This window comes from Moschus berezovskii, chromosome 5 (assembly GCF_049115385.1).
Source record: "Moschus berezovskii isolate FMDL1 chromosome 5, NW_MosBer_1.0, whole genome shotgun sequence".
In the NCBI taxonomy this organism is placed as follows: Eukaryota; Metazoa; Chordata; class Mammalia; order Artiodactyla; family Moschidae; genus Moschus; species Moschus berezovskii.
In genome coordinates, this window is record NC_142464.1 from 96685146 (window position 1) to 96711002 (window position 25857).

General features: G+C 37.8%; 1 protein-coding gene across 1 annotated transcript; it reads left to right on the forward strand.

Moving 5' to 3' along the window:
• The first annotated feature begins 12856 nt into the window (after positions 1–12856).
• Positions 12857–25333, forward strand: NPFFR2 (neuropeptide FF receptor 2). The gene is made up of 4 exons (XM_055435307.2): positions 12857–12900; positions 17617–17948; positions 20682–20781; positions 24499–25333. The coding sequence occupies exons 1-4, from the start codon at positions 12857–12859 to the stop codon at positions 25331–25333; spliced, it is 1311 nt and encodes a 436-aa protein (XP_055291282.2).
• Positions 25334–25857: the final 524 nt, after the last annotated feature.

Consider the following 25857-nt stretch of genomic DNA (forward strand, 5'->3'; position numbering starts at 1 on the left):
TATTAACAGCTTATTGATAATGCAGAATAAATAGCAAAATTATTGTTGGTAGAGACTGAATTGAATATAAATAGTGTAAGATGACACAGGGTTTAAAAAAGTTATGTGTGGTATGGGAACACAAAAGTATATATTTTAAATGACTAAACTGTTGACGAACTTTGAAATGCATATTTAATGATAAGAAAGTAAGTATTTTTACAAGTCTGTAATTTCCTTATAAATATTCTTAGAAATACTGGGAGAAAAAAGGAAACAAGCTTAAAACTGTATAATATTAATAGACTATTAGACACCATCAGAAATACCTGTTGCAGTTGAGAGGCTATTTCAGGATAATATTTCAGTGGTGGCCATGAGTATTTTGATGTGTGGGTGTGCTCTGAAGGTACATGACAGCTTGTAGTTCAATTTTTAACACTAACCTCTGAGCTTTGAAAAATATGAGTTGTGGTCCACACATCAGCTTGTTAGAAATATGTTTAAGACCCACTATAGAGTCTGTGAATTTCTTTGCTAAATGCCTTGTTGTTTGCTGCTGTGGCTAATGCACTGGAAAGAAAAATTAAAATAACATTCAAAAAATTTCTATGGCCCTTGGTGTTTCTCCTGGAAAGATAGCTAATATTTCTACTGCTTTCAATTTATAGAGATTGTTGCAGAAGTAGACAGACTTGGCTAAAAACATAATTGAGGAAAAGTTAAACCAAAACTTGAGAGTTTGCTGCATTTCTTTAATTGCTAGGATTTAAGCATTAGTAAATTCTCTTATTTAGGTAATTTTTATTCAGTTATGACAAGTGAAAAGCCCTCTAAAGGATCTAGAAAAATCAGAGAAATACGTTAACTTTCTGAATAACAAATTAACAAGCATTTGAGATTTTTCCCTAGGCTGAAGATAAAAGGGCATTTGTTTGCTTTCTGGAAGTAGGTGGCTAGGCTTGGACAAGAGAAAATGAAGCGAATGAATCGGGGGGTGGGGGGGTTAGAGCAGTTCCCATCAGTTGAGGTTAAAATAAATTTCCTGAACAAAACCTCTTATTATGGTAGGTATGACTCAGAAAACAAAGATCATGGCATTTGGTCCCATCACTTCATGGGAAATAGATGGAAAAACACTGGAAACAGTGTCAGACTTTATTTTTTTGGGCTCCAAAATCACTGCAGATGCTGATTCAGTTCAGTTCAGTTCAGTTCAGTCGCTCAGTCGTGTCCGACTCTCCGCGACCCCATGAATCACAGCACGCCAGGCCTCCCTGTCCATCACCAACTCCCAGAGTTCACTCAAACTCATGTCCACAGAGTCAATGATGCCATCCAGCCATCTCATTCTCGGTCGTCCCCTTCTCCTCCTACCCCCAACCTTTCCCAGCATCAGAGTCTTTTCCAGTGAGTCAACTGGTCGCATGAGGCAGATGCTGATTGCAGCCATGAAATTAAAAGACGCTTACTCCTTGGAAGGAAAGTTTTGACCAACCTTGATAATATATTAAAAAGCAGAGACATTACTTTGCCAACAAAGGTCCATCTAGTCAAGGCAATGGTTTTTCCCGTGGTCATGTATGGATGTGAGAGTTGGACTGTGAAGAAAGCAGACGCTGTTTGCAGCCATGAAATTAAAAGACGCTTACTCCTTGGAAGGAAAGTTATGACCAACCTAGATAGTATATTAAAAAGCAGAGACATTACTTTGCCAACCAAGGTCCGTCTAGTCAAGGCTATGGTTTTTCCCATGGTCATGTATGGATGTGAGAGTTGGACTGTGAAGAAAGCTGATCACCGAAGAATTGATGCTTTAGAACTGTGGTGTTGGAGAAGACTCTTGAGAGTCCCTTGTACTGCAAGGAGATCCAACCAGTCCATTCTAAAGGAGATCAATCCTGGGTGTTCATTGGAAGGACTGATGCTAAAGCTGAAACTGCAATACTTTGGCCACCTCATGCGATGAGTTGACTCACTGGAAAAGACTCTGGTGCTGGGAAAGGTTGGGGGCGGGAGGAGACGGGGACGACAGAGAATGAGATGGCTGGATGGCATCACCAGCTCAATGGACATGAGTTTGAGTGAACTCCGGGAGTTGGTGATGGACAGGGAGGCCTGGCGTGCTCATGGAGTCGCGGAGAGTCGGACACGACTGAGTGACTGAACTGAACTGATGGCTGGGGGACTGTAAGAAAAATGCGATGTAGCATTCAGTTTAAGGTTGTTTCCATCTCTATGCTGTTGCAATTCCCCAAGATCATCCCAGATCAAATACCTAACATAAGTGTACTTTGAAAACTTAGTGGGTATATGGTGTTATATTTCTATTATTGTGATGAAAAAGAAAACAATACAAAAAGACGAAGTGTTTATTAAAACATGAAAAAAAAAAAGAAATAAATGGTTTTGCAGCACTGAAGAGATTATAGAAAGTAAATAAGCTAGATCAGACCTGTTTTATGTAGTAATTTTATAGTTTATTTTAATTATTTCAGTTGTAAAATATTGTTATACTGTTAATTAGTTATGATTGTTCATATTAAACTATTGAAATGCAAAAATAAATAAATAAAAAATAAAAAAATAAAAACAAAAACAAAAAATAAATAAATAAAGTAGGAAATAGATCATAAAAAAAAAAAAAAAAGAAAACTTAGTGGGGAGAGGCCAAGAAGACAAAAGGAATAGAGAATTTAGTGAGAGCCCAAATCAGGGACAAGAAGGAACCAGATGTCCCATTTCATCACTTTCCCCTCATGTCTGCACACGGAAATAAATGTTAGTATCCTTAACACAGACCTAATGTCTGGATTTGTTCCTTCAGAAATACTAAAATATTTTGATTCCTAAGAATAATTTTAGGCTGTTTGTGCTTAAATTCCAATTTCATATTTGATATTGTCAAACTTTATAATAAACAAGTATATGGTTTAGCCAGTAAAATCAAGTTTATTCAGGGATAGCAGAGGAATGGGCTTCCTAGGTGGTGATAGCGGTAAAGAACCTGCCTGCCAATGCAGGAGATCCAGGAGACATGAGTTCCATACCTTGGTCAGGAAGTTCCCCTGGAAGAGGGCATGGCAACCTACTCCAGTATTCTTTCCTACAGAATGCCATGGACAGCGAAGCCTGGCGGGCTACAGTCCATAGCGTTTCAAAGAGTCAGACACAACTGAAGGGACTTTACACACTCATACACACCACAGAGGAATCACAATTTGAGACAAACTCTGGTTCACAATCAGCAAGTCTGGAACACAAAAAGGGAGAGCATTCTTTTGCAGAGGAAAGGAGGAAATTGGACTGTGTTGAATGAAAGTTTATGGAGAAGAGCAAGCCTTTGTGGGGTGTGGCAGCTTCTCATTGACTGAGTTGCAGCAGTTTTTTCATAGGCTGGGTTGTTGCTAAACAAGGAGAAAATCTTGCTTGTTCCTGCTGGGATCTGTAAAATAAGATTCTTCCTGCTGGGGTATGTAAAATAAGCTGCCCCAGGTGATACAAGTGGTGAATTGTGTGGTCCATGCTCCAGCCCTCTCAAAAGCTTTCTCGCTCCATTTTGAATGGGGCTTTCCTTTATCTGTTTCATATAAATTTGATATTTAACTTAATATTTGATAATTCTACTGCAGTTCAGATACTGTATTTTCAACATTCAATATTCTGTGGTTCAAAAATTAATAGTTTTTCATTATCCATGAAATATCTATATTTTATTAATACAAATGGGGAAACTGCTTACTTCAGAATAAAGCGAATCAATAACTCAAGAACTGAATCCATAACTTAAGAACTGATAATAGACTGTATAGACTTTGCATTTAGATTTGAATTCAAATTTCACCTTTTTTGTTTATGTATGGTGATGAGTAAGAATATTTTGAACTTTCAGTCTTTTCATTTATAAAATAGGGATAGTCATACATGAATTTCAGAGTTGCTGGGATTATTAAGTGAAATAATAAATGCAAAGCAACTAACATGTGACTCAATAAATTTTTAACTGTTAGTAGAATATTCTGGTCTCTATAATAGAAGTAATAATAGCAATGATAATAATAATGTTACAATAACAATAATAACAGCATTAATATAATTTTTACCAATTTGTTTGAGTCATCTTTAAGCTCAGATAGGACAGGAAGTTTTGCTTGTTTTTTCCTTTGTGTATCATTAGTAGGAGATTGAATTTTGCGAAGTTTTCCTGTTAATATAATTTCTTGAATTTGTGTGCAGAGTGTAATAAAATGCCATCTGAACAAAAAAGTAGTTATGCTATAATTGAACACATAAGGAGCAGCGAATTGAAAGTGATAAAGACTTCAGAAATTTCCTAAGTGTTTGTTAGATAACTACTGCCAAGAAGATGGTTTACTTTTGGGCTGTTATCATTTTCAACCAGCTAGAGAGAACTCAGGGTCTTTTCATAGCTTCATATTGAGATAAATGATTCTATTTTCTTGTCAATGACAGTATCCAGTTGCTAAAATATAATTACTTGAAAACAGTTTTCAAGAGCTAATTTTCTATAGAGGAAGAAGAAATATCTGTGCTATTTCCACTCATTTACACATTAAGTAATGAAGTTCCATTAAGAAAAACAAAACAAATAGTTAGTCATAAAAATCTGTCTTTGTCCTGTACATTACTTCATTTTAACAAATTTATTGAGATAATTCATATATGATTCAATTCACTGGCTTCTGTACATTAATTCTTTTTTTGAAGTCATTAATTCAATAGTTTACCTACTAGTAATTCTTTATAAAGATATGCTTAGTCTCATGCAATCTAAGATTCCAGAAACAAGGTCAAAATAAGTATATTTATATCGAATACCAAATCTGTAAAAGGAAATAGAGTAGGTCCTCAAATGAGACAGATATTTATAATATGTTTTTTTCCTTGAGGCAATAACATTAAAATTAGAGGAACTGGACATGGGTATACAAGAAAGATATTTAAACAAGGCATTTAAACAGGTTTTATATATATATATATGCATATATAAACATATATTATATATGACAGAATAGATACCATAAGATAGCCAAGGACTAATAATCAAATACATGGCATAAAATTAAAATGATTTAGGGATTCAGAGGAAGAATATATATTTCACACTAGATCAGTCAATGAAAATTTCCAGGATGAAATAAGATTTATGTTGTGACTTTAGAGAAGGCAGAGCAGAAGAGAAATAAATATCCTTGGATAAAGACAAAGGAAGGGGTGAAAACATGAACAAAAGCAAAGGAATGGAAAACCATAACTCATCCACTAAGAATAATGTGAGAAAAATATCAGCTGGAGTGAAATGCCCCTCTTGAGGAGAACTGCACATATATTATCCAACTGGTATGCTCATGAGTAAGCTTGTTAGTCAGGGGTTTCACAAAGCCACAGGTATGTAGCATACTTTTCAGAAATATTATATTTTTACAGAAGAAATTAATTGAAAATATGATTTTTTTATTCTGAAAAATTCAGATATATTATGAGGTAAAAATTTATAAGTCATTCTAAGTTCAGCTACTTCCCCAAATTTCATGGGTATGGGTCCATTCTCCTTAACCGTGAGTCCCTTAGTGGAATAACCTGAGTACTGAGAATTGAAGATAAGGCTCATGAGATCCATTGGGTATAGTTTGTGAAAGAAATTAAATGACAGATTAGTGAGTTTGGAATTCAGTTGGTAGGAATGAGAAGTCTTTCAAGAATGCTAAAGAGTGGGAAACCCCAAAATACACTATTTTAGGAAATTGCTACCTATACTACAATAATTACAATTTAATATACAGGATGAGAAAGAATTTACAGGATGGATGAATGAAGAGAAATTATAGGCTGAGACAACTTAAAAAATGTAAACACAAAAGATTTGTTAAGAGAAATGCCTTGTTTTGAGAGTCAGTTCTATAATGTGATTCATAAGAACTGTCTAGGGTTCCTTCTTGATTATTCTTGAAGATTAAAAAGATTATTTCATTGGGTCCCTCAATTACTAATCTAAAATCTAAGAATAGTTTATAGTGAAAGAGAAAACCTATGAAGTTTTTACTTTAAGGGAATACAAAGAGACAGTACGTTATAGTTCCATGTCATTTCTAAACTGTACTAATGAAACAGAGCAGAACCTGCCATCCTTCTCCACCACGTTCCTCTCAGCCTGTCTTTAGTCTGTAGAAAAACTTAAGCCAAAGAATAAGTTTAATCAAAGAATTGAGAAAATGTAGAAGCAAAGAATAACAGGACAAAACTATAATAACTGAGTCAGTAAGAAAAATGAAAGACCTTTAGTTCCTTTTCAAGGGCTATAGATAATATTCTGAGCCTTTATCTGTGAGCTGTCTTATAGGTACTGAAACCCTCACCAGGTGGAAGAAGTTAATTCTAAGAATTGGCCCCAAGGAAATAGGAACAAACCAACCCTGGAAGTGAAGATTAACTGTACTTCAGGCAATTAGGATGGTGCAGATCAGAACACCCCATAACCAATTTCAAGAGGACTGTCAGAACTCACTGTGCTCTTTCTCTACGTAGATCCCTCCCTCTGTCTATAAAAGCTCTTGCCTTCTGATTGTTAGAGTTGTGGGGAGTTGGCCTTTGGACAGGCATCTGCCTTCTCCCCCCTGAACCCACACCACCCTGGTTGTTGGCATCCAAAATAAGGCAAGCTTTCCTTTCCACTAATCTTGTCTCTTTATTGGCTTTTGAGGAGTGAGCTGCCAGACCCCACTTTCAGTTACACTCTTAGAAAATATTACAAATTAGTAATTTGTATTGTTTTGTCTTCATCAGAAAGAAATACACTTTCCAAATAAATCTTATCAGAAGTTATTAAAAATTACATCTTATTTACCATAAGAAATTGAAATGGACAGAATCACAAGCTACTCTAAATAGCAAGCTTTCTTAGAAAAATAGCAGTGATCTCAAAGGTGATAACATTTTGGAGGACTGGCCTTGTTGGTAGAATATTTAATAAGCAGTTTAATTGTGCCTCCCTGGGGATAAAGAGGTCTTAGAATCATAAAAACTATGACAGAGTAAATAGCCAAGTCTCATTTCTGCCCAACTGGATCTGTGCTTCAGCCACCTAAGCCTTCAGCTGTATTTAATTCTCTCCATTTCTGTAGATGGTAAAACATTCCTACACAGGAAGTAGAGAAGTGACCATAAGAGCAAAACTCTTGGTATTCTCCATCAGTCCTCAGCTCCTCTTGAAGATAAGTCTGTTATTTTTGACCACAAAATTAAGTGTCAGCTTCAAAGCTCTGTCCAATCCAAGGAACGCCCCAATGGCAACCCTAGAAAAAAAGTGAGACTTCTCCTGCGCTATTCCATCTTCCTAACCTCTTCCACCTACAATTCTGGCAAGGATGGAAACTGCGATTGATGAGATGACAGTGGAGATATGCTAGAGCAAGTCAGCAAAGAGAAAAGACAAGAGGCATCCTTAGCGGAGATTTAAAATTTTGTTTATTATACTTGTATGGCTATGTTAACAACTATGCTGCTTTTTATCATCAGAAAATGATTAGAAAATATTGACTTCTCCAAAATTTTACCCAGGAGCAATGGGGAAATTAGCCTTAAATAATAAAATTAAAGGGTCAGTAGTATGCAGACATCGGAGAAGGCAATGGCAAGCCACTCCAGTACTCTTGCCTAGAAAATCCCATGGATGGAGGAGCCTGGTAGGCTGCAGTCCGTAGGGTCGCTATGGGTCGGACATGACTGGGTGACTTCACTTTCACTTTTCACTTTCACACATTGGAGAAGGAAATGGCAATCCACTCCAGTGTTCTTGCCTGGAGAATCCCAGGGACGGGGGAGCCTGGTGGGCTTCCGTCTATGGGGTCACACAGAGTCGGACACGACTGAAGTGACTTAGTATTTAGTAGTATGCAGACATAACTGTTTTTACATTGCATCTCACAAATAACGCTTGTTCAGTGTAGCTGTTACATTCAAATAAATTTTCTCCCTCCCATGTGCTTTGGAGAATCCAGTATCCACATGTCTTCCCTATCACAATGTCTCCAGGAATTCTCTGGATAAATATGAAGAATTCTGTTCCAATCTTTTCCTTTATAGCTGCTCTTTTCTCTCTGCCCTACACTAGCCCAAATATTAGAACATTTCCCTTGATAATTGAAAAATACCTCTCACAAAGGCAGTTATATCTAACATATTTGCTGAAAATTTGGGAATCTGGGCATGGAGTAGTATAAGAGTGGGTTTAAAATTAAATATTAGGCATGATAGATCTTATGACTTCCCTGGTGGCTCAGACAGTAAAGAATCTGCTTGCAATGCGAGAGACCTGGGTTCCATCCCTGGGTTGGGAAGATCCTCTGGAGAAGGGAATGGCAACCCACTACAGCATTCTTGCCTGGAGAATTCCACAGAGAGCCTGGCAGGCTGAAATCCATGGGATCACAAACAGCTGGACATGACTGAGCAACTAACACTTTCACTTTCATAATAGATTCTAGAAGTTCCTCAGCCATATGCATCTCATTGAACTTGATTCTGGCCAGTTTCCAACTTTCAAGTTGCCCACTCCCTCAGCTGTGTTGCTGACCCTCCATTTTTAGGAAACCTTTTCTCTGTTTTCCAGCTTTTCCAGTTATTAGCTGTGGAGCCTGCATCAGGTCACTTAACATTTTTCTGTCTTACTTTCCTTATATATTAAATTGAGATACAGTTAGTAGCTACTTCATACTGAGAAGATTAAATGACATACATAAAACCACAGTTTCCAGCACAGAGGTGATATTAAAATACTCAAAGGTAATAAAGTTCTTAAGGTAATTTAAAAATGTAAGTATAATAAAGTATTTAGCTGTTTCTTTGGTTATTCTTCTTAAAGTCATTATGCCCTAGAGGATAAGGTTGTATGAGGGTTGTCACTTTCTTATACAAAGAGAACTCTTCTAAGTATTTTTCTAAGTGAAACATTTCTCGCTCCAATAGAAGCCACAACCTCCTTGAAAATAATATTACTATTCTTCACAGGACATTTATGGTAAATATAAAGTAAAAATACCGGTAGGAGATAGACTGAAATATTAGACTGTGCATTTCTGAATATAAGGATAGGAAAAGTTATTCAATTCTTTGTGAATATTGTATTTTATAGCTAAAACCTGAATTACTTTCTTTGAAATCGTACTCATTTTCATGACTTACTAATAATTTCAAGGAAATTAAGGGGCTTAATTGAAGAAGGTCTGGAATACTGAAGGTGACTCCTTAGGACCCCTCTTCTGGCATTAGATGCTCACTCTCTGGCCCAGAGTAACAGATGAGGTTTCTAAGTTAGGTTTTGTAGTATCACCTATCCAGCAGAGTGAGTGTTCAATCCATGAAATATCTCCATTTTTTATCTCAGCTTACATGACACTTTCTAAGGAGTCATACCTCCTCAATCCATAGACTCTAGATTTATTTATTATAAGCAAGTCTTAGGAATATCCTATTAAAAACTTTAAATAGATAAGGCCATAATCTTATATAATAACATTACTTTACCTGGAGGTCTAGTTATTATGTTCACAAGAACGTTAGTCTGAATCATCAGCTTTCTTTTCTTCTCTGAAGGCTTCCTCATGATGTTTAGTGGGGAAAGTGGGCTACCAACCAGCTGCTTCAACACCTCCAATCAGTTCACTCTCTAACCTCAGTTAAAATTTCTTTGCCATAATTTTCTGAAATGATTATTATATCACCACACCCTTTAATATTTTAAACAACGAATAGTGTTTCTCATACCATGATGACCACCAATATTTGAAATACCCGAAGAGGAATAGAAATAAGCCATGTTCACAGTGAACATAACTCTTTCAAGATCTTTTAATATGCTTTTGCCATCTCAATTACTGATATCTTCAATTGTGCATAGCTATTTGAAACTTCTTCCCTGGTGGTTCAGCTGGTAAAGAGCATGCCTGCCAATGTAGGAGATACAAGAGACACAGGTTCAATCCCTGGGTTTGTAAGATCCCCGGTGGAGGAAATGGCAACCCAGTCCAATATTCCTGCCTGGAGAATTCCATGGACAGAGGAGCCTGGCGGTTTATGGTCCATGAAGTCACAAAGAGTCAAACATGACCGAAGCTACTTAGCACACATGCAACCTTCTTTATTCAGAGGAAAGAAGTCTAAGGGTTCTCTCCCAACCCCGGCTATTAATCAGCACCAGATATGAGGGTGGTGCTAGTAAAGTTCCTCTTACCCTCTCTGAGGCTTCCGAACATTTTTTTTTTTTATTGGAAGCTAATTATTTTACAATATTATATTGGTTGGTTTTGCCATACATTGACATGAATCCGCCCCGGGTGTACATGAGTTCCCCTTCCTGAACCACCCTCCCACCTCCATCCTCCCTTTTTTGATCTAAGGGAGTGCTGGAATCTCTCCTCAACTGGAACTTCTACAGAGGCTCTCTCTTCTGTGGGTGTCTTCCCTTATCATCATCCTGCAGGTTTTCCCAGCTGTGGCTGAAGAGAGCTGGAACCAGTTCATGGACTCCTGCTGGTTCCAAAGCCCATATGAAGTTTGTCTGCCTATTAAGCAGTGCCCAGGTGGGAGAGACTCCTTCTGAGTCCTTTGGCCTCCGGTGCTGGACCCCACAACTCCCACAGTGGCACTTTTGTTCATGAATGAATACCAAATTTTAGTTGTTAAATGGGGGTGGAAAAAGGAAAGACATTTGGTACTTACATGATACTGCTGTCCTCTGGTGATATATTTGAAATTGTTTTGAAAATTAAAATATTAGGCCATATTATTCTGTCTCTTGGAGTTATTCACCCCCCATTTAAGCATGTGCCTTTATTAGCATTTCTGTTATTGCTATTTTCTCTGTCTCAATTCAATGATTTTAGCAATCTAAGTTGTCATAACTGCTTGTATTTAATTTAGTCAGTTCATAATTGTTAAATTAATTGCTTAATAACTGCAATACTTTTTAATGATAATCATTAGACCTTAGATAATCCAAAATAGAAGTAAATACCACCACCTTCCTGTCCTTAAGTCCTTGTACAAATACACAGAAATAAAAAGGAAAACATGAAGAATACAGTAAAATTAATAATAACAACATTAATAATAGAGTCAATATGGGAAAGGCCAAAGAGAGAGAAGGATGACAAAAATGGAGAGGGCTGGCCATGGTCAGCTTTGTTGTGTCTCACAGTCTAAGTAAACAATGCTTGGTGACAATTGCTAATTTGGTCCATTTAATGAGTCTTTGATATAAGAATAAAGAATATAGACTCTTCTTTCAGATGGATAATTCTTTCTATAGTATGTGTGAAACACTGTATTATAGTATATTTAAACCTAACACCTCATGTGACGAGTTGACTCACTGGAAGACTCTGATGCTGGGAGGGATTGGGGGCGGGAGGAGACAGGGATGAAAGAGAATGAGGTGGCTGGATGGCCTCACCGACTCTATGGACATGAGTTTGAGTGAACTCCGGGAGTTGGTGATGGACAGGGAGGCCTGGCGTGCTGTGATTCATGGGGTCACAGAGTCGGTCACGAGTGAGCAACTGAACTGAACTGAACTGAATAAGTTAGAGTCTCTATGGATTCTTTCCTAATTAAATTTGGGAGATACAACTATTTTGGGCAAAGTTTTTTTGGGCTGCAAAATCACTGCGGATGCTGATTGCAGCCATGAAATTAAAAGACGCTTACTCCTTGGAAGGAAAGTTATGACCAACCTAGATAGTATATTAAAAAGGAGAGACATTACTTTGCCAACCAAGGTCTGTCTAGTAAAGGCTCTGGTTTTTCCAGTGGTCATGTATGGATGTGAGAGTTGGACTGTGAAGAAAGCTGATCGCCGAAGAATTGATGCTTTTGAACTGTGGTGTTGGAGAAGTCTCTTGAGAGTCCCTTGGACTGCAGGGAGATACAGCCAGTCCATTCTAAAGGAGATCAGTCCTGGGTGTTCATTGGAAGGACTGATGCTAAAGCTGAAACTCCAATATTCTGGCCACCTCATGCAACAAGTTGACTCACTGGAAAAGACTGTGATGCTGGGAAAGGTTGGGGGCGGGAGGAGAAGGGGACGACAGAGGATGAGATGGCTGGATGGCATCACCGACTCTGTGGACATGAGTTTGAGTGAACTCCGGGATTTGGTGATGGACAGGGAGGCCTGGTGTGCTGTGATTCATGGAGTCGCATGACTGAGCGACTGAACTGAACTGAACTGAACACCATTTATAGCCAGAAATGCAGGAGACTTACAGGAGACGAGGGTTTGATCCCTGGGTCAGGAAGATCCCCTGGCATAGGAAATGGCAAACCATCCCAGTATTCGTGGCTAGAGAGAACCCATGGACAGAGGAGCCTGGCATGCTACATGGGACCGCAAAAGAGTCAAACATGAGTGAGCAACTAAACAACAGTAACAACATATGACTTATTACTACTGTGAACTTATAAGAGGAATGTAAGCTATGTCAAGTGGTTTTATTCTGTACAGATGAATTCAGATAATAATATGGAAGCATTTTTTTCCAGACTATAAAAAATCTGGAAATAGGAAAAAAATTGAGAAAGGAAAAAAGTTGAGAAATACAAATAAGCAAAAAAAAAAAAAAATGATATTATCCAACCATTCCATTTTGCAGAGTAATCTATCTACTGTCAGTGTTTTGGCAATTATAATTCCAAGAAGAAAAAAAAATTATAAATCATTTCTTCTCCTGACTTCTCTTCCTAATGACCTAGATACTCTTCCTATAGATGAGTCTGAATAAACTGTCATAACAGGACTGTAAATGGAACTCATGAAATTTATCCTATTATTCTTGTTTTTTCTCTACAGAATTGAACATGAATGAATGAAAAGGAAAGCTCACAACCAGGTATTTTATTCATCAGGTATTTTCCCATGTAAAAATAGAGAATATAAGACTAATTTTTGGTAAAATGGCTTATGTTTACAATTTATCTACTTAACATGTATGTTCTAACTTGTAACATTTAGACTTTCTGTTAAAAGACATTATAAATTTTCAATGAAGCATTTTGAAACTGCTGAATCATCAGTATGTGTAAATTTGTCTTCCTCAAACTGATATACTCAAAGTTTCTTACTCCTTATATTATTTCATCTAGAAATGAATATGATTCACAGAGTATACTTTAAATAATTTTAGTTTTAAAGGTGTTCAACCAGGGGTACATTTTATTTAAAGCTTTTCAATCAACTCTATGGAACTTTTAAGTGCCCAGTAAGAAAGATGCCCGAAGCATGAATAGCAAACAGTAGTTGTCCCTGATGTATTACACTGAGATAAATCAGGATCTGACTTTTCTCCACTTCACTATAGTAATTCTATGAGTGATGATGTTGTTCCCAAAGTCACATTCAGTTCAGTTCAGTTCAGTTCAGTCGCTCAGTCGTGTCCGACTCTCTGCAACCCCATGAATCACAGCACGCCAGGCCTCCCTGTCCATCACGAACTCCCGGAGTACACTCAAACTCATGTCCACAGAGTCGGTGATGCCATCCAGCCATCTCATTCTCTGTCGTCCCCTTCTCCTCCCACCCCCAACCTTTCCCAGCATCAGAGTCTTTTCCAGTGAGTCAACTCGTCGCATGAGGTGGCCAAAGTATTGCAGTTTTAGCTTTAGCATAGGTTAATCTAATGGTCAAAGTTCTGACCTTATGTACAAAAATTTTATAATTGAATGTTAGGAGAAAATAACACTTAAAATGACAGACTCTTTGTTTGACTCTCTGTATTGCATTTTGCATGCTATTTTGCAGTTAGCAAAACAATAGTAGGAATAGTGAAATCCATGTTGGCCCCCAAAACAAAATATGATTTTAGTTTATCAAAAATCTATTGGGGGATTTCCCTGGTTGAGAATATGCCTTGCAAAGCTGGGGACATGGGTTTGATCCCTGGTTGGTCAGAAACAAAGATCCCACAAGCCTTAGAAAAACTAAATCCAGACATCACAACTAGAGAGTCCATGAGCAGCAACTAAACATCCCTTGTGCCACAACTAAGATCCAAGCTATCCAAATAAAATAAAAAAATCTATTGGAATAAGAGGAAAAGAGGCTCTTCTGTCTTAAATGACTGACATGTAGTTTAATATAATACACTGGAAGATTCCATATTAATCCTCCTAACCTTCTAATCTCAACAGATACATTATGGATGCATATCTGCTTTGGACACACATGGTTGCTTTCATCCTGCTTATAAGAAAAAAGAATGTGTAAATATAAAGCATTACATCTTATAATATATTCTACCCATATGTTTGCCAGCTCTAACTGAATCCACAGAAAAATGTTTTTTATTAGTAACTCTTAGCTTCTTACATTTTTCTCATGTCTTTTTCATTTGTATTTAAAGTGCTTCCTTGCCTTAGGTACAAACATATTTAAATATTTGTGTGAAAGCTTTTCTTTTGGAAACTTTAACTAAAATGATTTTTGTCAAGCTGGTAGGTTTTCTCAATGTGTCTCTGGACCCCAAAGACTTTCTCAGCTTGAATTTGTACAGCAGCCTACAGTTGGTTCTACTCAAATTCCTTTCTTTTTCTCTTCTCCAAGCCCTCACCCGATCCATGCTTACTTTGCTTTTCACTTCCGGTTTTTATCTAACTTTAGGAATATGAAGTACAAAAAAGCAAAGATGAATTTTAAAAATTTGAGGAAAGGGAAGAAATTAAATGGCAAAATAATGGGAGCTGTTGGAGAAAAATGATCCTCCTTGAGTTATTTTATATTAGTAAAACACTTGTTTACCCTTCCCTGTACCTAAAATACAAAAACGATCCAAAGTCAAGTATCAGAAGTAAGTAACACATATATTACACATATATGTAGCACTGACAAAAATAGACATGCTCCCCTAATATGATGTACTTGGTAAAAGACTAAAAAAATGCTAAGTGATAATGAGGTCACTAAATGGTTCAGTCTTCTGCAAACTGGGGTCTGATTATCTACCTGTAAAGACATTTGAATTTATCCTCAACAATTCAGCTACTCCTAAAAACACAAATATGGGAGCTCCATCGTACATGTCCAGTGTCAAGTTGATTTTCATTTAAGGACACATATAACATTCTATCCAATTTACAAGGCATGTAGAAAAGAGTTAACAAGTAGGCCTGAGTCTGCTGTCTTTAGAAGGGCCCAGCTTGCAAGCTGGATTGGAGTCTGGGAATTTAAATAAATTCTAAATACTTCCCTATCTTGATACAAATCTTCCGTAAGTGGTTCACTGTGCCTAGTTTGTTTATACAATCACATAGTTCATGCTGCCCATTTAATTTCCATCTGGGAGCCTAGAATTTTGACACCTACTAAAAGAAGTTGCCCATATGATCTCTCTCTCTAAAAACCTTGAAATTGAGTAATAAGCCTTCCTCCTAGACAACATTTAACACTTGTCAAAATCATCACTGAAGGAATTAAGCTTGTCCGGTAAGACTCCACTGGGCTAGGACTCTTGGAACCCTGTGCCTGGTTTCCTGCAGATTTTACTCCATGTGCCTTTCTATTTGCTGATTTTGCTTGGGGTCCCTTTGCTACAATAAAACTAGCTGTGAATACACTATATGCTGGTCTTCCCAGGTGGCTCAGTGGTAAAGAATCCACCTGCAATGCAGAAAATGCGGGTTCAATCCCTGGGTTTGGTGTATAGGAAATGGCAGCCTCACTCCAGTATTCTTGCCTGGAAAATCCCATGGACAGGGAATGCAAACCAGTACAGCCACTATGGAGAACAGTGTGGAGATTCCTCAGAAAACTGGAAATAGAACTGCCATATGATCCAGCGATCGCACTCCTGGGCATACACACCGAGGAAACCAGAATTGAAAGAGACACATGTACTCCAATGTTCATTGCAGCACTGTTTATAATAGCCAGGACATGGAAGCAACCTAGATGTCCATCTGCAGATGAATGGATAAGAAAGCTTTGGTACATATACACAATGGAGTATTTCTCAGCCATCAAAAAGAATGCATTTGAATCAGTTTTAATGAGGTGGATGAAATTGGAGCCAATTATACAGAGTGAAGTAAGCCAGAAAGAAGAACATCAATACTGTATATTAACGCATATATATGGAATTTAGAAAAATGGTAACCTGAACCCTGTATAAGAGACTGCAAAAGAGACATAGGCATTTAGAACAGTCTTTGGGACTCTGTGGGAGAGGGTGAAGGTGGAATGATTGGGGAGAATGGAATTGTAGCATGTATATTATCATAAGTGACCAGTCCAGGTTCGACGCATAATTTTTCCTCTGTTCATTTCTTTGCATTTGTGCTTTTTTAATAAAAATACTTTTAACTGTAAAGAAAAAAAAATTATAAAAATAAATAAATAAATAAATAAATTTTGAGAAAGTCACAAAAAAATAAATAAAATAAAATAATTAAAAAAAAAAAAAAAGAAAGAAAATCCCATGGACAGAGGGAGCCTGGCAGGCTACAGTCCATAAAGTCGCAAAAAGTCAGACACCACTGAGTGTCTTAGCACACAAACACAATATGCTGAGTCCTGTGAGTCTTTCTAATAAACCACCAAACTTGGGAGTGTTACCAGGCACCTCTGACACCCATTGATTTTTGTCTTTCTTAAGATATATATATTTTAAATAAATATTTATTGAATAAATACTATGTGAATTGAAGTATGCTATGTGAAACCAAGATAAGTAACCCAGACCTATTTTAAGAAATTCAGTTTTGTGGCTATGTCTACATACAGAAGTATATAAAAAGAATATCCAATTAACTGTCAAAGCAGAATAAGGAAAATACAGTAAGCTCTTTTCAATGCAACTTTTGAAGATGTATACATTTCATCTCACTCAAATATCAGGAAAACTCAAGGCATGTTAGTTAGAACAAGTAGATTTTGACAGGTTATGATATTTGAAGGCAAGAGAAAGAGGAGTTTTGGAGGATTTCCCTTGAAATTTTGCAAATGGATAGAAAGTGTGGTAAAGAAGTGAATAATATAGAATATATCAAGGAACTATGACATAATAATAATTTTTACTTGTAGCACAAAGTGGAATTTTCAAATGCTCTTGATTAGAATCCTAATAATTTGAATGTCTGATTTATAACTCATTTATATTACTGGAGTGGGTAACCATTCCCTTTCAGGAGGGGATCTTCCTGACCCAGAGATCAAACCTGGGTCTCCTGCATTGCAGGCAGATTCTTTACCATCTGAGCCACCAGGGAAGCCCTTTTAAGCAAAACTTATGTGTCATTGTGTGTGTGTGTGTGTGTGTGTGTATTTGTTCAGTTGTGTCTGATTCCTTGCAACCCCATGGACTACAGCCCACCAGGCTAGAATACTAGAGTGGGTTGCCGTTTCCTTCTCCAAAAGATCTTCCTGACCCAAGGATCAAACCCACATCTCTTGCATCTTCTGTATTGGTAGGTGGACTCTTTACCACTGAGCCATCAGAGAAGCTCAGGGGTCCTTATAGAAAGTCCGTCAAAATTCCATGGAATTTTAAAAGCATCTCTCTAAAGCTCTCTTAAGCTTATATTCTCTTGATTTTTAACCATGTTTTTCTTTTCTGCCTCTCCTTTGTTCAGGTCCATCATGAGTGAGGAGTGGGATTCAAACTCTACAGAAAGATGGCACTACATTTGGAGTAATGACACAACACATGATCTGTACTCAGATATCAATATCACCTATGTGAACTACTATCTTCACCAGCCTCAAGTGGCAGCGATTTTCATTATTTCCTACTTTTTGATCTTCTTGCTATGCATGGTGGGAAATACAGTGGTTTGCTTCATTGTAATGAGGAACAAACATATGCACACAGTCACTAATCTCTTCATCTTGAACCTGGCCATAAGTGATCTACTAGTTGGTATATTCTGTATGCCTATCACGCTGCTGGACAATATTATAGCAGGTATGTTGATCCACTCCAGTATTCTTGCCTGGAAAATCCCATGGATGGAGGAGCCTGGTGGGCTACAGTCTATGGGGTCACAAACAGTTGAGTCACTTCACTTATGTTCTTTTGTGTACAGTTCAAATATAATATGAAAAAATATTTGTCCCATATCCCTGCAGCCATGGTACAGTCATCCATTCATTTCAAACATTTATGGAGTTCCAAGAACTTCTCCAAGTAGCTGTCTTCATGAGGCCTACATTATAAAGGAGGATTAAAAAAACAACAAACAAAAAGCTATAGAAATAGTCAGAGAATAAAAAGGATTATGGGGAAAACTAAAGCAAGTGACAGAGATGAGATGTGGAGGCTGTTATAGAGTTCACTGAAGGTCATCCGTGAATGATGACACTTCTTACTGAAGACTGAATTTCCTTGGCAGCTCTGAGCACATATAGTATGGCAGGAATGTTACTGAGACTATTATGGATTGTAAAGCTCAAAGAACTGCTAAGTGTGGTTTCCATTAATACGGTGTCTTCGATATAATGAAAATAGATATTTAGACCCTCTTGTGATTATCTGGGCTTCCCTGGTGGTTGGGAGATTTCCAATAGTTTTTGATGGAAGGCAAGCAGCAGGACCAATGATATGTCACAAAGTGGTAGTTTCATTCATGGAGTAGTAATTTACATGTGCAACATAAACAATGGTTCGGGTGCTACCCTAGAGGGTCCGTATTACCACTTCCTAACACAACTCCGGGAGTTGGTGATGGACAGGGAGGCCTGGTGTGCTGTGATTCATGGGGTCACAAAGAGTTGGACACGACTGAGCAACTGAACTGAACTGAACACAACTTTATGTCCCTCCCTTGTGGCTCAGCCGGTAAAGAATCCACCTGTAATCAATCCCTGGGTTGGGAAGATTCCCCTGGAGGAGGACATGGCAACCGACTCTAGTTTTCTTGTCTGGAAAATCCCCATGGACAGAAGAGCCTGGTGGACTGCAGTCCATGGTGTCACAAAGAGTTGGACACAACTGAGCGACCAAGCACAAAACATCACATTATATACCCCAGAAGTATGGGAACGGTGTATCTACATCTCCTGGTAGAGTTTTGGTACATGGTACCTGATTAATAAATATTTGTTGTATTAACTAATGAATAGCACTCAAGATACTCATATTCCAAATCTGTATAAGAAAATATAAAAAGTATTTAGATCAAACAATATCATGGGGCTACTGTGGTGGCTCAGGAGCAAATAATTTGCCTGCCATGCAGGAGATGCAGAGATGTGGGTTCAATCCCTGGATCAGAAAGATTTTCTGAAGGAGAAAATGGCAACCCACTCCAGTAATCTTGCCTGGAAAGTAAACTGATGTTGAATGCCATAAAAGGGAAAGAACTATGGTGTGGTTTGTTGTTACTGCTATTTAGTCAGACACAACTGAGCAACTAAACAACAATAACAAAAGTCATATCACAGTTTTTTTCCATTATGGCATTCAACATAAGTTTACTGAAAAGTAGATTTCTCTTAAGAATTTATTTCTGTTTCTTTCCTTTCTCTGAAGTGGGAGTCAGGGACTGTTTAGAGTGGCTATTCTATCATAATATACCACATAAATTTTGTGTTTCCATGACGCTTGTCATTTAAAAGCAATATTTATTAATGATGTACATTTTTAAGATGTGCTAGACAAAGAGTTGATAAAAATTGTTGTCTCAATAAACTTAAGAAATGATCTCAGTATGTCCCCCATAAATATCTATAATTAAATTACTAGTTAAGTTTTTTTCATATACAGTTCCCTTTCCTACCCCTGATTCCTATTCCCAGGAGGCAGCCACATTCAGCATTTTTGCATTTATTTTGGGTAATTACTATAATATTTCTGAATAACGTGTTTTTATTCTAATATATTATCCAACTGCAGAAGATGCAGTTTAGTTCTCATTATCCTCTTCTACCCCAAGAGATAGTTTCCCTCACCAAACTCCTCTGACAGCACTAGGACAAAAGAATATAAATCCATAGAAACTGTCTGAATGTGAAATTGGAAAAACAACATGACTGGTTGAAATTCGGTATAAATGCCAATAGACACATTTATACTAGAGCCACAAATATGCATTCATTTTTTACCTCCCTCATTCTCTCAATATGAGCATATCATTGTTTTTTGTTAAATCAATATTTAGGGTATGCATTCCTATTATTATATGTACCTTACCCCTGCTGAACCATGTAGAGTACTATGATAGCAACCTTTTCCCTTATAAAATGTTTTTTGTTTTCCTGGACTTAATAAGAGCGTCATATTTTGATTTAATGTTGTGAGTATAGCTATCAATAATGTATTCTCAGATTTTCTTCCAGGAGAGTTAAGTTTCTTGCCAATACCTTCAAACATATAAAAACACATCAAAAAGATGTAAATGAGGTGAATAATAAAGCTTCCAAGCCTGTTGTGGGGATTAGATATGTTAATAGATGCAAAATATTTATTAGAGCATATAGAATGTTGAAACTACTGTATAAGCTTTGACATTATTAATACACTGAAAAACAAAGCTCTGAATATATTAATGAAAATAATGGGAAACATTGATTGTTCCCTGGATCTTTTTGGAAACAGTTATATGCATCTAATTTCATGTCTTTCTCTTTGAAATTTCAGTAAAATTAAAATATACATGTATGATCTCTCCGAAGACTAACTTTTCCATTTCCCTTTCAGGGTGGCCTTTTGGAAGTACAATGTGCAAGATCAGTGGCTTGGTCCAGGGAATATCTGTTGCAGCTTCTGTCTTTACTTTAGTTGCAATAGCAGTGGATAGGTAGGTCAACCCCAAATGCTGAATCCAGAAAATTGAGCATGTCTGTATCTATTCTACCTAGCCAGTGAAAAATGTGTAATCTACTACATTTGGGCATATCTGTTTAAAATTATATTTATAATATGTCCATTTATATATATATATATGCATAGTATACATGTGTGTATATATATTTATGTATTATATATACATAAATTGTATCCACAATATGTATCCCTTTATATATATATATAGAGAGAGAGAGAGAGAGAGAGAGAGAAAGAGTGGATGCATGTGCCTGCTCAGTCACTCAGTCATTTCTGATTCTTTGTGACCACATGGACTGTGGCCTGCCAGGTTCCTTTGTCCATGGAATTTTCTAGGCAAGAATACTGGAGTGGGTGGCCATTTCCTACTCCAGGGGATCTTCCTGAGCCAGGGATTAAACCAATGTCTCCTGCATTTGCAGGAGCATTCTTTACCACTGCACCACTTGAGAAACCATACACACACACACACACTAAGAGTTCAGTAATAAAATAAAACTAGTAAAGTTTTCATATTTTAAAATTAAATAGAGATGATTCATGTCTTAGTTTGGCCTGCTATAACAAGGTATTATATGTTATTTGATGAATGAATACATGGAAAAATAATACTTGAAGTTTCCATAATTGGTTTACAAAAGGAGCAAAAATATCTAGAACAGCACCTATGAAGTTATCCATAATTTAAGGGTGAGTGACTCTGATGCTGGGAAAGGTTGGGGGCGGGAGGAGAAGGGGACGACAGAGAATGAGATGGCTGGATGGCATCACTGACTCGATGGACATGAGTTTGAGTGAACTCCGGGAGTTGGTGATGGACAGGGAGGCCTGGCGTGCTGTGATTCATGGGGTTGCGGAGAGTCAGACACGACTGAGCGACTGAACTGAACTGAACTGAACTGAAATGGGAGAATTCACTGATTAAAAGACTAGATGAAAACTTGGAGGTTGAGACAGAAGACTTATCACTTCATGGAAAATAGATGGGGACAAAGTGGAAACAGTGGCAGATTTTATTTTCTTGGACTCCAAAATCACTGTGGATGGTGACCACAGGCACGAAATGAAAAGATGCTTGCTTCTTGGAAGTTACAAGGGAAGCCTCATGACAAACCTAACAGTGTATTAAAAAGCAGAGACATCACTTTGTGGACAAAACTCATACAGTCCAAACTACGGTTTTTCCAGTAGTCCTCTGGAGATGTGAGTTTGACCATGAAGAAGGCTGAGAGCCGAAGAATTGATGCTTTCAAACTGTGCTGCTGGAGAAGACTCTTGAGAGTTCCTGGGACTGCAAAGAGATCAAACCAGTCAATCATAAAGAAAATCAACTGTGAATATTCATTGGAAGGACTGATGCTGAAGCTGAAACTTTAATACTTTGGCTACCTGATATGAAGAACCGACTCACTGGAAAACACTCTGATGCTGGGAAAGATTGAGGGCAGGAGGAGAAGGGGGGCGACAGAGAATTAGATGGTTGGAGAGCTTCACAGACTCAATGAAGATGAATTTGAGCAAACTGGGAGATAGTGGAGGACAGAGGAGCCTGGCGTGGTGCAGTCCATGGGGTTGCAAAGAGCTGGACACAACTTAGCAACTGGGCAACAACAAAAACAACAAGACCTTACATATGTTTTGAAGGAGTTGTACAGAAAGACAACAGAGCAGTCAAAACTCAAGCTAAATAGTCATTATATAAAGATATTAGATAAATTAGTTTAGGTTGCTTCTAAGCCATTTAAAAACTCTTTTTTCTTACCTGCAGATCTGGAAAACAGTAAGTTTCATAACATTTTAGTTTTATAGAGTCATCACAAAAGTCCAAGAAAATTCAATAGATGATAATACTTTGAAAAATATGTTATGCAGTTGCATAATTGTATGGTTATCTTATACTGGAGAAGGAAATGGCAACCGACTCCAGTATCCTTGCATGGAAAATTCCATGGAAAGCGGAGCCTGGCAGGCTACAGTTCATGGGGTCACAAAGAGTCAGACATGACTGAATGACTGAGCACATGGTTATCTTATAATGAACATAATGAATATCAATAATAACATTAAGAATCACAGACAAAAATTAACAGCAGTAAAATGAACCAGTGTTACTCTTCATATTGATGTTGAATTTTCATGCTCCTTAGAAGATGTAGAACACCAGGAAGGTGTATAAACAGAACTCATATTGGAAACTCTCAGACTCTTACAGCTCTGGAAAAAACCACCAAAATAGTTGGTGGCTCAAAACAGTAGTGTTTAGTACTTCCCACAACTCTGTCAATTGGCTGGGTGCCTCTGTGTGTTTCTCCTACTCTATGTCTTATAGCTGAAATCACTCATGCTTCCACTTATACCATGCTTGCTAATGGTAAACTTACTGGCCAAAGAAAATTGCATGTCCAAGCACACAGATCATATGTGAGGGGACCACAGAAGGGCATGAAGGACAGTATAAGAATATGGGCTCTGGAGCCAAACCACATGTGCAACAATCATGTGTGATTATGGGCAAGAATTTTTACCATTTCTAAGCCTTTTCCTCATAAAAGGCTTAAAGATACAATCCATGCAAACCTATGGAAAGGACCCTAGAACAGAATATTAAATATTCGATGTGGGCTGCTTAACACTAAGATTTTTATTATATCTTTAAAAATTTTATTGCAGTAGAGAATTGATGTTTTTGAACTGTGGTGTTGGAGAAGACTCTTGAGAGTCCCTTGGACTGCAAGGAGATCCAACCAGTCCATTCTAAAGGAGATCAATCCTGGGTGTTCATTGGAAGGACTGATGCTAAAGCTGAAACTGCAATACTTTGGCCACCTCATGCGACGATTTGACTTACTGGAAAAGACTCTGATGCTGGGAAAGGTTGGGGGCAGGAGGAGAAGGGGACGACCGAGAATGAGATGGCTGGATGGCATCACCGACTCTGTGGACATGAGTTTGAGTGAACTCCGGGAGTTGGTGATGGACAGGGAGGCCTGGCGTGCTGTGATTCATGGGGTTGCGGAGAGTCAGACACGACTGAGCGACTGAACTGAACTGATTTACAATGTTATGTTAATTTCTGCTATACAGAAAAGTGAATCAGTTGTAAATACATGTACATATATCCATGCTTTTTTCTAAAGGTTTATTGTATTTATTTATTTAATTTACTTTTTGGCTGTGCTGGGTCTTTGTTGCTTTTCTCTAATTGCAGCGAGTGGGGCTACTCTTTGTTGTGATGCCCAGGCTTCTTGTTGCAGCAGCTTCTCTTGTTGCGGAGCACAGGATCTAGGTGTGCAGCTTTTAGTAGCTGTGGCCCATGGGTTCTGTAGCTGTGGTTCACAGGCTCTAGAGCGCTGGGTCAGTAGTGATGCACCAACTCAGCCACTCTGTGAGATCCTCCCGGACCAGGGATCAAACCAGTGTCCCTTGCACTGCAAGATGGAGTCCTAATCACTGGACCACCAGGGAAGCCTGAATACTTTTACTATTAATAGTGTCTGATATACTCCTCTTACTCATATTTTGAGATGAAATTAATCTCATATATTAATTACAGATAATGCCTCTCTCCTAATTCTAACTTTCTACGTTTTAGGGAGAATGTGGATGGAAGACTGTAATTACTTAAATTTAATTAATGACTCAGCCAGGAGTTATGAGGCAGTCCTTCACTGATATTTGCCTTTAATTACAGGTTCCGGTGTGTCATCTACCCTTTTAAACCAAAGTTCACTATCAAGACGGCGTTTGTCATCATTATGATTATCTGGGTCCTGGCCATTGCCATTATGTCCCCATCTGCAATAATGTTACATGTACAGGAAGAAAAAAATTACCGAGTGAGATTCAACTCCCAGGATAAAACTAGCCCAGTCTACTGGTGCCGGGAAGACTGGCCAAGTCAGGAAATGAGGAGGATCTATACCACAGTGCTGTTTGCCAATATCTACCTGGCTCCCCTGTCCCTCATTGTCATCATGTATGGAAGGATTGGAATTTCACTGTTCAAGAGGAAAGTGCCCCACACAGGCAAACAGAACCAGGAGCAGTGGCACGTGGTATCCAAGAAGAAGCAGAAGGTCATTAAGATGCTCCTGACCGTGGCCCTGCTTTTCATTCTCTCCTGGTTGCCCCTGTGGACCCTGATGATGCTCTCAGATTATGTTGATCTGTCTCCAAATGAACTGCAGGTCATCAATATCTACATTTACCCTTTTGCACACTGGCTGGCCTTCTGCAACAGCAGCGTCAACCCCATCATTTATGGTTTCTTCAATGAAAATTTTCGCCGTGGTTTCCAAGATGCTTTTCACCTCCAGCTCTGCCAAAAAAGAGCAAAGTCCAAGGAAGCCTACACTCTGAGAGCTAAAAACACTGTGGTCATCAACACATCTCATCTGTCAGCGCAGGAATCGATGGTTAAAAACCCACATGAGGAAATTGTGCTTTGTAGGATAAGTGCTGAAAAGCCCTTACAGGAATTAACGGTGGAAGAATTAGGAGAAATTACCAGTAGCAATGAGATGTAAAAAGAGCTGGTGTGATGATTTTAACTCTGCTGTGTGATGTATATTGAAATATTGTTAATTTCTATGGCTTCGTACTTCAGTTCTTTCTATGAATGTTAGAAACCCTCTCTGGAAAAAAAGTAAATAAAATGAACCTCCTGTTCATAATCAATCTTATAGTATTTAAAATATGTATAGAAATTCATACACAAATTGGCATGGATAAATCTATTTTCTAGGACCAGTTTTCAAAGCCTGATCTTTTCCAACTTTGCTATTTATGTATGAGTCAAGCAAGTGTTTTATGTGTATATATATGCAACACACATACACACGCATTTTCATCAAATGGTGATAAATGGGCAGTTCTTTGTATGAATGCACGTTTTGCGAATTCTCCTTTTGCTTTTGAACTGGAAATTGTAGACTACAGAAATATTTATCTGTGTGTGCTTTTAAAATGTACTCAGCTTTCTTAGAAATAAGAACTGCAATAGCAAATAAAGGGACACTGTATTTCTTTGTATTTAAAGGTTGACTTCTTT

What these genes read in the sequence shown, in the direction of transcription:
- NPFFR2 (XM_055435307.2), top strand. Translation starts at nt 12,857, where the DNA reads ATGAATGAAAAGGAAAGCTCACAACCAGGTATTTTATTCATCAG. An exon ending in CCAGGTATTTTATTCATCAG is followed by an intron (nt 12,901 to 17,616) that starts GTATTTTCCCAT and finishes TCCTTTGTTCAG; the next exon opens with GTCCATCATGAGTGAGGAGT. An exon ending in GTTGCAATAGCAGTGGATAG is followed by an intron (nt 20,782 to 24,498) that starts GTAGGTCAACCC and finishes CTTTAATTACAG; the next exon opens with GTTCCGGTGTGTCATCTACC.